General features: G+C 41.1%; 2 protein-coding genes across 2 annotated transcripts; both read right to left on the reverse strand.

Moving 5' to 3' along the window:
* Positions 1 to 3,567: 3,567 nt before the first annotated feature.
* LOC104419832 (mannose/glucose-specific lectin-like) lies at positions 3,568 to 8,096 on the reverse strand. The gene is made up of 5 exons (XM_039302630.1): positions 7,995 to 8,096; positions 7,010 to 7,441; positions 5,925 to 6,365; positions 4,467 to 4,901; positions 3,568 to 3,804 (listed from the first exon to the last, which is right to left on the reverse strand). The coding sequence occupies exons 1-5, from the start codon at positions 8,091 to 8,093 to the stop codon at positions 3,568 to 3,570; spliced, it is 1,644 nt and encodes a 547-aa protein (XP_039158564.1). The 5' UTR covers positions 8,094 to 8,096.
* Positions 8,097 to 8,104: 8 nt separating this feature from the next.
* LOC120288564 (disease resistance protein RPV1-like) lies at positions 8,105 to 9,679 on the reverse strand. Its single transcript, XM_039302631.1, has 2 exons — positions 9,162 to 9,679; positions 8,105 to 8,999 (listed from the first exon to the last, which is right to left on the reverse strand). Exons 1-2 carry the CDS (start codon positions 9,677 to 9,679, stop codon positions 8,105 to 8,107), a joined length of 1,413 nt encoding a protein of 470 aa, XP_039158565.1.
* Positions 9,680 to 12,035: the final 2,356 nt, after the last annotated feature.

Below are 12,035 nucleotides of genomic sequence, written 5' to 3' on the forward strand. Positions count from 1 at the left end.
TTGTCTGTTCTGCCACATCTTGAGTACTGTGACTTTTTCTTGTCACCAACTAAAAGCTTAGTCTTCTCAAGAGCTTTAAAAATTTCAGACTGCATGACACCAAAATAAGTATGATGGGATTCGGATCGAAATGAATTAGGTGTCTGCCAAGAATGTCAAAAATGCCAAAATGGAACATCTGCTGATTTTAAATCGATAGCATCCATGATTTAAACATTCGCATTGCACAATATTAAAGAACTCTTCCATGTATCTTTGATAATAAGCAGAAACTCAGTGACTTTGCTTGCATGGTACAAACTGATCTACTGGTGTACCGAAAGATAGGTGTCCTTACTGAAAACATAAATTTAAATCTTATGAAGAAGTAGAACCCTCTTTTATAGCACATAGTTTCCATTAGGCCCAATGCTGAAATGAATGAAAATTTTGGGGAGAAGATGGAATGTAGGACCGGACCTCGACAGTTGGATCAATTGTGCTTCAGAGGCAAAACCATAAAACCTGTAAAATAAAGCAAAAGTGAAGCGATTTCATTGTGCCAAAGAAAAGCCACAGTACATTCAATGGCCTAAGGCACAACACATTCAGGATTTCATATGTCTAGGAAATTAGTCAGACTTGCCGTGTGGTGTAACAGAAAATTAGTCACATATATCACGAATCACATCCACTACACAATTTACTTGTGACAGATTCTGCAACTTAAGAGATTTCTGCAGTGACACCCTAGCATTTCAATTTTTTTTAGAAATGAATGCTTCCATAGCAGAAATATCCTCAAATTATTAATAACAGCTAAACTTTCACAATTTCTAGAGTATTTTATATTCCATGCTGCCTCTTAAGAACAGACAAAATCAAGACAAAGGGAAAGATAATATACTACACCAGATTAAAATCGTTTTATGATGCAACAGTTGCATTGTATGACAAACAGTACAATGGCTACAATCTGTACCTTTGTCCAAAATACATCAATCTTAGAGCAACATATCGCCTTGGATGGTGTTCGAGAATTCCTGTTTTGAAATCTGCAGCAGGAGGTATCACAACATTCACTAAAATATGGCTGCACATTGAAAGAACTTTAGCCGAACAGCATGCTCATCTCTATCGAAACAGGGTTGTAAGAAATTACTAACTTGAACCCTATAAAACTTAGTATTAAAAACTATTCGCACAACAATATTGATGCTTTGATTATGTCTAGTTTTAGCGCTTAGGGTCGCTTGTTTTTCTTTAGACTGTTTGGAGTCACAACCAACACAGCCTGCTACGCAACTCCACGAAACTTCAGCACTATAGTATCCTGTAACCTCTCAAAATTTGCAAGAAGGCCACTTAATTGTTGTTTGACTTTTGAACTTAAACCGTTCCTCCCGTTCCTGAAAACAGACTGACCTCCCAAGTCACTGAAAAACCCTCGACTGGAACTTGAAGAGCAATAAACATACAATATCTCAGTGGTTCAGATTAAACATGCAATTGGAGCTCAAAAGTTTGACCAGTAGCGCCTTTTTCTTCCTAGTCTTCTTGTCCAGCTTCATTGATTTGCCATTCCCATCGACCACTCCGCCTCCCTCTACGACACAACCAATCTTGTCTTCCATCTGCACAAAATGAAGCAATAAGCTCAAGTACATCGCATTCAGCACGGAACATTGAATTTCGCTTATCCCCTATATGTGTGGCCAATAACAAAGAAGCGCCAACCAAAAGATGCATGCATTCACTCAAACCACCGACAAACAATGCATGCCCAACTCAAACGCGCTCGACCCAACACCGAAACCGGCTTCGGGCTGCTACAAAGATATCAAGATTCATTCGAGAAGTCGTAAAGACAGTGAAATCCTCTCGAAAAGTGAAAAGGGAGAATCGAAATGGCTCACCTTTTGACAGCAACATCCAGAGAGTCGAGAAGAAAGGTCGGCGTTCTGCTTCTCCAGCTCCTGAAATGCAATGGGGACCAAGTCGCGAAACCGACAGAGTTAGCACGCGGCAGCTCGTACAGGCAATCGAAACTCCCACACACGTGCGGGTACGCACCGCTCGATCGAGTTACAGCTTCAAGGAAATCGCAATCGAATTTTAAATAGAAAAGAAAGGAGGAAGAAGCGTTTCCAATGGCGCGCGCTAGAGAGAGAGAGAGGAGTACGTTGATTGTCGTCTGGAGAGAATGGATCTGGGAGCGAAGGGCGTCGACTGAATCTGCATCGGGCGAAGTAGACATTGCCTCTCTCCCGCTTCGCCTCGCTGCGCTCGACGTTCTGCTCCGCGCTCTTACTCCGGCGAGACGGAGGCGATAGAAAAAAAAAAAAAAAAAAATAGGCAAAGGAGAAAAGAGGTCTCACGGTATCCATATGCCTCTCTCTCCTCCACCACAATATCCCTCGCGGCCGTCACGGCGTCGCCGAAACCCCAAAACTTAGCACCGCCACCAGTATATCTAGCCTCGCAAACCTCTTTTGCTTCAAAATCCTTGGCTACGTACTCGAGCCCGAAATCGGGACCGAATAAGGAGTAGAAGACAAAGAAGCTCGAGAGGCCAGTCGGCAGCCGGCGATTTCTGGAGCCGCGGCTGGAAAGTCGATGACGGCGACGAGGAGAGAGGCGAGGAGGGAAGCGCTTAGGGTGAGTGAGAGGGCTCGAGAAAGAGAGGAGGGGGCGCTTGGGGTGAGTGAGAGGGCTCGGGACAGAGAGGAGAGGAGTGCTTGAGCAAGAGAGAGGCAGAAGCGGGAAGAAAAAGCGCGCTTCGTTGAAAAAAAGAGAGAAAATGCAGCAGGCCTCTCCTTCTTCGCCGCGCCGTCGACCCCGCCAAAGTCCGCCGAGATCTCCCTCGCGACCGAGCGGGCCAGCGTCGAGGACAACGCCTGGTCAGCGGCGGGGAGCTGGTGCCGCTCGGGAACGAGACCGAGATGCCAGACGCAGATGACCAGCGAGGCTTTTGGGCAGGTGGAGGCGGAGGAGGTCGGATGCGCGGAGGAGGAAACAGAGGAAGGCTCTGAGCGTTCTTTTTTCTTTTACGAGGAGAGAGAACCCGCGCATTCAAGTGAAGAGAGAGAAATTTTGAGCGGGAGGAATACGCTGACCGTCCTTTCTTCTGCGTGGAGCCGAGCCGAGCCGACCAAAAACTTGCGCCTTCCTTTTTTCAGCGGGTCTCGCTCGGGGACACGTGCCGGTATTTCATTGGTATGTGCGCACCAGGTCAGCGGATGACGTGGCGCGCACATACCACTGAATATTTTCTCGAGGGGAGAGGACCAGAGGAGAGAGAGACCATTTCGTGTCAGTTCATGTAAAAGAATTTTTCAATGAATAATAACTTTCATATATTTACCCGAAATGCAATAATAAAATTAAAAATAAAAATAAAGCTCAGTTGATACAAATAACAATAGTGCTTACGTGATGCGAAAATCCATTTTGTTAAGGCTAAATTGGTCCATAGTTTTCTATTAAATATTTAGCAAAAACTTAGATGTCAACATTCGAGATGATATATATTTACATGCAAACTTAAACATCAACTACAAGGTGCACATAAAGGCGGAGCTTAGCATGTCAAGGTTCAAAATATGCTCCGAGTGAATCAAGAAATACTCCAGACCTTCCATGAAACCCGACAATCTTTTTACCGATTGATGGAAAATGAAAGTGCTCCCCGACCTCCTCACCAAATGGCCCATAAGTTCTTTCATTGCTCAAAAATGTGAGTGAGCGAACAATGGTATACCCAAAAAAAGATCCAAAGTGACCAGAAAATGAGGTCAAATACTCTCGAGGATAATCGAGCTTAATCTGCAAAATTGGAAAGACAAACATATTTAATCCCAACCCCCCAACTAAATAATCCTAAAAACAACATAAAGAGAACACTTCAGTTGATAAGTTATATTTGGTTAAACAAACAATGTAAAAGCTAAAAAGATAATCAGCTGCATCTAGAGCATAAGACCTATTTTGGTCCGCCACATTATCAAATCATTCATCTATAAAATGAATGGCAATTGATTATTAAAAAAAAAAAAAATGCTTTGGCAACTCTTTGAGAACAGTTCCCATATTTTAGGAAAGTTATTCTTAGACTTAAAAGTCATAAAGTTAAAAAACCATTTTCAGAGGCTGTACTTTTCTGTATGTATTGAGTGATCTCATCGTAAATGGAACCGAGGAAGGTTGGAAGAGTTTTCCAGGAAAACCGAAGAGGTTTCTTTTCTGTGTTGATATTATATCATGCCCCAATAGTGATGTTCTCAGAGGTTCCCATTCCAGATAATTTGCCAATCTAAACTCAAAATCTACGGACTGTTCTTATATCTCACTTCCACCTTTAACTTCTATTTATAAGATACTATCACACTTGTGCATAAACGTGACCTCCGAACCACTTAAACACCAAACCTTAGCAATGATATAGAAGTTGCACATTCATAAGATTAAGTAAATGTTAAAGGCCATACCTCGAATGTTAGATGTCCTCCATCTCCACCATGTTTAGGGCCCTGAACCACAGAACTGTTCTCGTCGTACTCAACAGTAATGGAGTCAATAGCTGATCCACATTTTACAATTATTTTTCTCACACCTGTGCTATCTCTGTTGTGCCATGGATTGCCACCTTGTCCTCCAAATGGCCCAATGGATTTCAAGAGATGAAGATCAGAAATTGGTTCAGAGTAGACTCCTAGCGCATCAAGTTGAATGCCAGACCTTCCGTGAAAGCCAATTATCTTGCTGCACGCCAGTGCACAGCTAAAGAACCTTCCTTCTTCCTTACCAAAGGGTCCATGCCTATTTATATTGCTTTCGAACGTGAGTGATTGAATAACAGAATTATCATGTTTGATATAACCTGACACTGAGGTCAAGAACTCACGAGGGTAGTCCAAGTTAACCTGTAGAATTAGCAATTAATTGTCATATTGATCAATATCAAAGATGATAGACTGCAGTGGCCTAAGCAAACATCTCATCCACGAACAACGTAGAAGTTTAAGACTTAGACCCAAGAATTTCTTAAAACTAATGTATGGATGGACTACTATTCTTACGTCATACTTTCAGGATCAGCAATCGAAGATGATAGACCATTGGGTCCTCTAGCGAACTTTGCCTCGTACAAGGTCACTTTCATGGAGTCCATCTCGCATAAAGCATATTAATGGAACTTTGTCTAATGTAGAAAACAAAAATCACCGGAAAAAATTCAAACGATCAAAAGACGATTTCAATCATTCAGTACATTTGGACGGTTTTCATTTCCCTTTAAGAAACTGTCCACAACCCATACTTTATCATTGTCCATCATGTATGCAGGTTACTATCACTCACAATTTAGTTTGATAAAAGTTTTAAGTTTATTAGAAAACTAATGCTCGATCTAATGGTGGCGCAGGGCAGTGGGAGGTGCCTAAGACCTTCACCGTACCTTACTGAACCACATAAAAACATTCCTTCTAAAGTAGCTATTAATATCAACAAGAAAAACTCCATTATTGTCATTTTAGTACATTCAATGTGCTTATAGAGAAATACATAACGTGAACGTAGTAAATAAGAAATTGAAAAATTTCGTTGAAATTATTCATTTGCAAATTTTATAAAAGGATAATCATAAGTTCGTCTTTCCATCAGAACAATTGGGCTGTTATGCTTGTTACTAAACTTATAGAAGAGATCAAATATAATCAAGGTATATCTTCTTTTCTTTTTTTTTCCCCTGAGGTTGGATCAATCATCAGAGGAAGGATTAGGCAAAAATTAGGATATATTCTAGGAAAAAAAAACTTCCAATTGAAGATAAGCAAATGAAGGGCTTTCACAGAAGTTCTCCTAGAATCGATAAGGAGGTTTGGGTAGGCGCGCACGTGAGAGAGAAGGGGAACTGTAATATGAATAAAAATATGCAATGAACTCACCATATGGATATCTCCGCTACCACTATGACCATGGGTAGAGGACCAAATAGATTCACCATTATTGTCATACTCAAAGGAGATGCAGCTGACAACATCTTCCAACATCATCTTTATTTTCTTTACACCATTAAATTTTCCATCGTCCCAACAGTGTCCACCTTGGCCTCCAAATGGTCCAATAAACTCGATAGGATATAGATGAGAGATTGGTTTGAAATATGCTCCAAGAGATTGAAGATGGGAATCGGAACTCCCAAAAAACCCAATGATCTTTCCCCCAGTGGCGGGGAATGAAAATTTCCTTCCGGTTTTAGTGCCGAATGGCCCATATCTTCTTTTATTGCTTTGAAACGTGAGTGAATGGATGATAGTAAAGCCAAAACCACTTGTTATATAGCCCGAAACTGAAGTTAGATACTCACTTAACCAGTCCAGAATTATCTGTAATAATCATTAGAATGTAAGGAATAGTCAATGCAGTAACTTGTAAAACAAAAACATTATGCATGATAGTAACAAGCACGTGACACCAACTTCTAAATAGTAGGTAAATGTGCATGAGTGAAAAAATATAAAATAGATGATATTTCGTAATTCACCGTAATGTCGTATATCTCATATAAAAAGTAGACACTCTTTGAATTGCACATGAGATATCATTGGTAATATTGTGTAATTCCGAGATTAACTCATCACTTGAGTTTCATAAAACAACTTATTAGAATAAAGATATACGAGACGGACAGTTAATTATTCCATAAGTCATTATGGAAATAACTCATGTACGCAAAACAACATTCACAGGCATAGAAATCACCAATTTTCAAAAACAAATAAATCGTGTTCGAATAGTTTTTCAATTTTATTATGTTATACATCCTGCTTCTATATTTCCCAGATGAGTTATAATTCTGGCGGTTCAACTTGGCCAAGTTTTAAACATTAGCGAATAGCGACTAATGATTTCTATTCTTGCATCACGTCTTCAGCACGTGCCATTATGGGCTGCACGAATCAGAAATAAAAAAGAGTAGCTTTCATCTAACACCAAGATCAACAATTCATTACTCGAGTAGAACCGGTACCTTGTTCGTTGTGCCTCCCCCACCTGTACCGTGTGCAAATGAACGACCTTGCTCATAAGTAATAGTTATCGACTCAATTGCAGAGCCAGAGACAACATCAATTTGTCTAACGTCTGTATGCTTGCCGTCATCCCATCGGTCTTCATAATTACTATTTCCAAATGGGCCTACGACTTCAAAGGGATATGCACGAGAGATTGGTAAAACATATGCTCCAATGGAATTAAGACAACTGCCACACATCCCAAAGAATCCGACGATCTTCCCAGCAGCCGGTGGTAAACTGAAAAATTTCCCCATCTTATAGCCAAATGGACCATATGTTCTCCTATTGCTGTGGAAGGTAAGTGACTGAATGGCGACAAATCTGGGATCGTCCATAAAGTAGCCTGATACTGAAGTCAAGAACTCATTTGGATAATCTAGTTTTACCTGCAGGCAGCAGCACAAATCTTGCGTCCATCACCTTCAAGAAATGGATATTACCAAAACTAAGGATAGTGGATACTTTTGAGGACTTAAAAAGTACTTCAAGAAGAGGATATTGCATGAGCACTGAGAAAATCAATTTGTTAGTCTCACTAAACTCATTCAACTCATTCAACTCCATCTTAGCCCTGATTTTTGCATAAACAGATGGAGTTCATGACACTATGTTGGGAACATCAAAGCAAAATCAAAATCTTTGATAAATCTAACATCAAGACAAGTATATAAAACCAACACAACTCTTTCTTTTTCTTTTTTTACAAACATCGAGAATTTGGGAGATCATGAAGCATTGTGGACCAACCCCGTTGAATCCTTTTAAGCAATTTACCTTCGATGTAGACTCTTATTTTCTAATGACCGAACAGTACCTCATATTTTGATGTGGAGCACAGCATTAGTAGAAATAAATACTTATATATAGGCAAAGGTTTACCATATCTTGGCGAAAATATTTACAAACATATGCCATAGCATACCATAACGGTGGACTCACCGTGCATATTCTGCCTTCTGTAGGTCCACCATGTCTTGGCGAGCGGACCAAACACCCATCCTGATCATACTCAATAGAAAAGGACACAATCCCTGACATTACGACTACAGTTATTTTCTAACATCAGTGTATGTTTTATCATCATAAGGACTCCCACCAGGACCTCCAATTGGCCCCACTGATTGAAAGGGAAGAACAGAGGAGAATGGTTCTAAAGGCAATCCAACTGAGTCAAGATGAGGGTCTCTCACCAACTTCTCCAATATCTCATGCCACTGATTTTCTCTCTTCTTAGAAAGGAAGGAACCAAATCTTTTCAGAGCTATTGGAAGTCCACCCGTGTAGTGGACAAGCCTCTTTGACAACTCTTCATAGCCTTCTTTAGGGTGGTCTTTGCGGAAGGCATGGTGACTCAAGAGTTCGAGCGATTGTTTATGAGTCAATCCTGGAAGCATGTGCTTGTTATCTACTTGGATATCTTCCAGCAACTGCTCATCTCTTGTAGTTATCAAAATTCTACTCCCATGTTGGAACCAATCTCGATCTCCAGCTCCGAAATACTCAATTTGGTCCTTCTTTGTGATGTTATCGAGGACTAGAAGGATCCTTTTATGGCAGAGCTTAGTTTTTATCTCGTTGATGTTGCTGTGAAGATCAAACGTTTCTAGACCTTGTACCTTCAGAACATCGTGGAGAAGTCTCTTCTGAAGAAGTAAAGCCTTATCTTGATTGGCATCTCCGACATTTTCAAGTAAGCTAACACCTTCGAATTCCCTAATAACACGATTGCAGACGACTTTGGCCACCGTTGTCTTGCCAATTCCTTTCATTCCCCATATTCCAATCACACGGACATCATCCTCTGACCAAATTTCCAGCGACGATATCACATCCTCTACAAAGGAATCTACCCCGATAACATTTTTGACCAAATAGGGGGAGATTGCTCTAGGACTGACCGTGAGGAGATGTCCTACGATTTGCTCGATGAAGTTTGATTGAACCCTGTAGTTACATGGGAAGAACAAGTCCAACATGAGTAACTATAGCATAGAAAGGCTATCAGCAGATGAGCGGTAAACCCATGAACTAGACTCGATCAACAGCATATTTCAAATCGACCACTAATATGAGCTTTTTCAGGAGTGAACTTATTAAATGCTTTACCCATTTGCATCATTATTCAAGTGCCATCCTGACAAATTCCCAGCTTCTTGAAGCGCATCCCTCCACTTCTGCACAAGCAAATCGTCAGTGTGGGCGGCCAAATTTTCAAAACCATCCCCGAATTGCCCGCTCTGTTTCCGAACGTCCCCTGGCTCGACATCAAAGAAAATGGGCAGAACCACGTGACCCTGATGATCTCTGAACTTCCTGTTGCACTCCAGGATCTCCAGCAGCTCGTTCAAGCACCACCGCGAGTCGGCGTAATTGGTGGTGAACACGACGAGGGCAACCCTAGAATTGCGAATCGCGTCAACCAGCTTGGGCTCGATGAAAATCCCTGTCTCCACTTTGTCATTGTCCCAGAAAAAGTAGATACCCGCCTGCCTCAGCGCACGCAAGAAGTGGGACGCGAAGTTCTTCCTTATGTCGTCACCCCTGAAGCTCACGAACACGTCATACTTCCATTGATGGATTGAAACAGAAGATGAAACGCGTCGCTCGATCTCTTCGGTTCCCATGGGGACAGTGCGTGATTGAGTGAGAGAATGGGAAATAGGCTGCAAACTTTTCTCGCAGGAAAAGATATGCATGAGAGAGAGAGAGAGAGAGAGAGAGAGAGAGAGAGGACAGGATCTACACGGCTGCATGTACATATTTAATTTTTCTTTTTCTTTTTTTAATTTCATAGAATAACTTCTCTTTGTGATCTGTTGCCCTTTTCTCAATGAAGAAAACGATGAGCGTTGAGATAGTTGTCGAAAAATAACGAGTCTCCCGTCGTCCAGCGTGCTCAAGTGTGATATAAACGTCACGCCACACGCAGGCAAAGTTGAGCTTTAGGGAAGCCACATGTATTTAAGCTTTAGGGGAGGCCTCCAGCAGTGAGAGCTTGGTTGGGAATAGGAAGTCACCAAGTGCAACGGTGAGCTTCAAGAGAGAGGCATCGCAGCCTCAGTGATTCTGTGTGAGTAAATTATCCCTCCATGAAAATAAAATAGCTTAGTGTGTGATTGTATCAATTTTTTTGAGTGCGAGTATTTTGATAGTTGTGTGAGAGTTTATTTAGAATGTTATATTTGTACCACAGTTTAGTATAACAAGTGTGTTTTTTAGTTGTCTATTACAATTTTCTCGTGTTACCACAACAACGCTTTTGCATACCTCACAATTGGTATCAGAGCAAAGTTTCTGACTCTGCAAATGGTATTAGAGTGTAAAGGGTCGCATACCCTACAATTGGTATCAGAGCTAGTTGCTTAGGGAACATATTAGAGCCAGCAGGCCAAAGACCGTATCAGAGCTAGCAGCCTAAGGACCTTATCAAACTCAGAGCAAGCCAGGGATCAAAGTGTCAGAACAAGCTAGGGATCAGAAGGTCAGGGATCAAATTAGAGCCAACAGTCAGGGACCCTGAACCCAGATCAAGGTGTCAGAGATCATGAACTCAGAGCCAGCGACTGGGAACTATATCTAAAGGAGCACTCAAGAAGCGATCGCGTTGATGAAATCCAAGCTTCGCAAAGACTAGTTGAAAGTCGCAGCTGCAAAGGCAACTAAAGAAGACGAATACCAGATGTCATAGGAGAAGAGTATTAGGTGTTGAGGGGGAGTGTTGGAGTCAAACATAATAGAAGACGTAAGAATAACAAATGATCTAGAATATTACTTCTCGCATTAAAGGCACGCATCTCCCTCTCTCTATTTCCCTTAGAAGGCGCATGTTGCTGGAGAAGAAAAGTCAACATTGGTGTGCAACTCTTGTCCATATTCAACAAGTCAAAAGAAGAAAGAAAGCTCCAGGATCATCTTCTGGAGGAGCTTTGATTTTACCAATGATGTGGCCAGGTTTCGAACAACCGCCGAGAGCTATAGTTACAGCTCATGACCAAGGAAGGAAATTCCTTTCGTTCAGAAGCGTGTTGATGAGACTTTGGCCGTGAGATTCTTACAGAAGGCCTTTGGTTGAAGGAGTTGTAGTCGGCAATTTCTTGCCGGCATCTTGTTCTTCCATGGTGACAACACAGCAACAAGGTAACTAGAAAATTGGCCAAAACAAACAATAACAGGTTAGACTTGAACCCACTCGATACCATGATAAATTTAGAGAGAAAGAACACATACAATTTGACGAGGTTCAGCTAAGTAAGATTACATCCTCGAGAATCCTCTCTTAAAGTTTTGTTATGAATTCTTTGAGAGAAGGATTGCCTTTTTATTGATAGACGTTCATAATTATTTGCTGAATTACAAGGAATGTACAAGGTAACAATTGAACAAAGAAAGAACACCAAATCAGGAGGATATTATAGAATATTCTCCTACCAAGATAGGAGGATCCTCTGAATTTGGTCAACAGAAACACTGCAAGCTGTCACATTGGTATATATCTTTCATATTTTCGCGTACCGCCTACAGTCAAAGTATCCTAATACAAGCATTATATGGATTTGCCATTTTCTAATCTACCTTGTTCGATGCTCTTCTCATTCCGACATTGGAAGGATTATCGGTGACATGAAATGTCGCAGATTTAAATGTCCTCTTAATTCTACATGCATATACAAGCACTGATGAGCTATCTATATCATTTCTTTGGTTAAATATTTGTGCCATTATACTGCAAATCATCTTAAGAATATTTTCGGGTGCATTTTAGTGTCTAAATGGTTAAGTTTACGTTGCTGATTTTTTAGGTCCCGGTTGTTCCTCCCTCGCCTATGGAGCAATGCAGGAACTCGGACCATTCCGAGTCCACAGCGATGGCAAGACTCTTTACAAAATAAATTTGCATGGAATAATGGTGAAGTATCTAAAAAATATAGTGTAGTCTTTGCAAAAAGTATTTCACCTTTTCTTGTAGCTGACAGAGCGGAG

This window comes from Eucalyptus grandis, chromosome 9 (assembly GCF_016545825.1).
Source record: "Eucalyptus grandis isolate ANBG69807.140 chromosome 9, ASM1654582v1, whole genome shotgun sequence".
Classification (NCBI taxonomy): domain Eukaryota; kingdom Viridiplantae; phylum Streptophyta; class Magnoliopsida; order Myrtales; family Myrtaceae; genus Eucalyptus; species Eucalyptus grandis.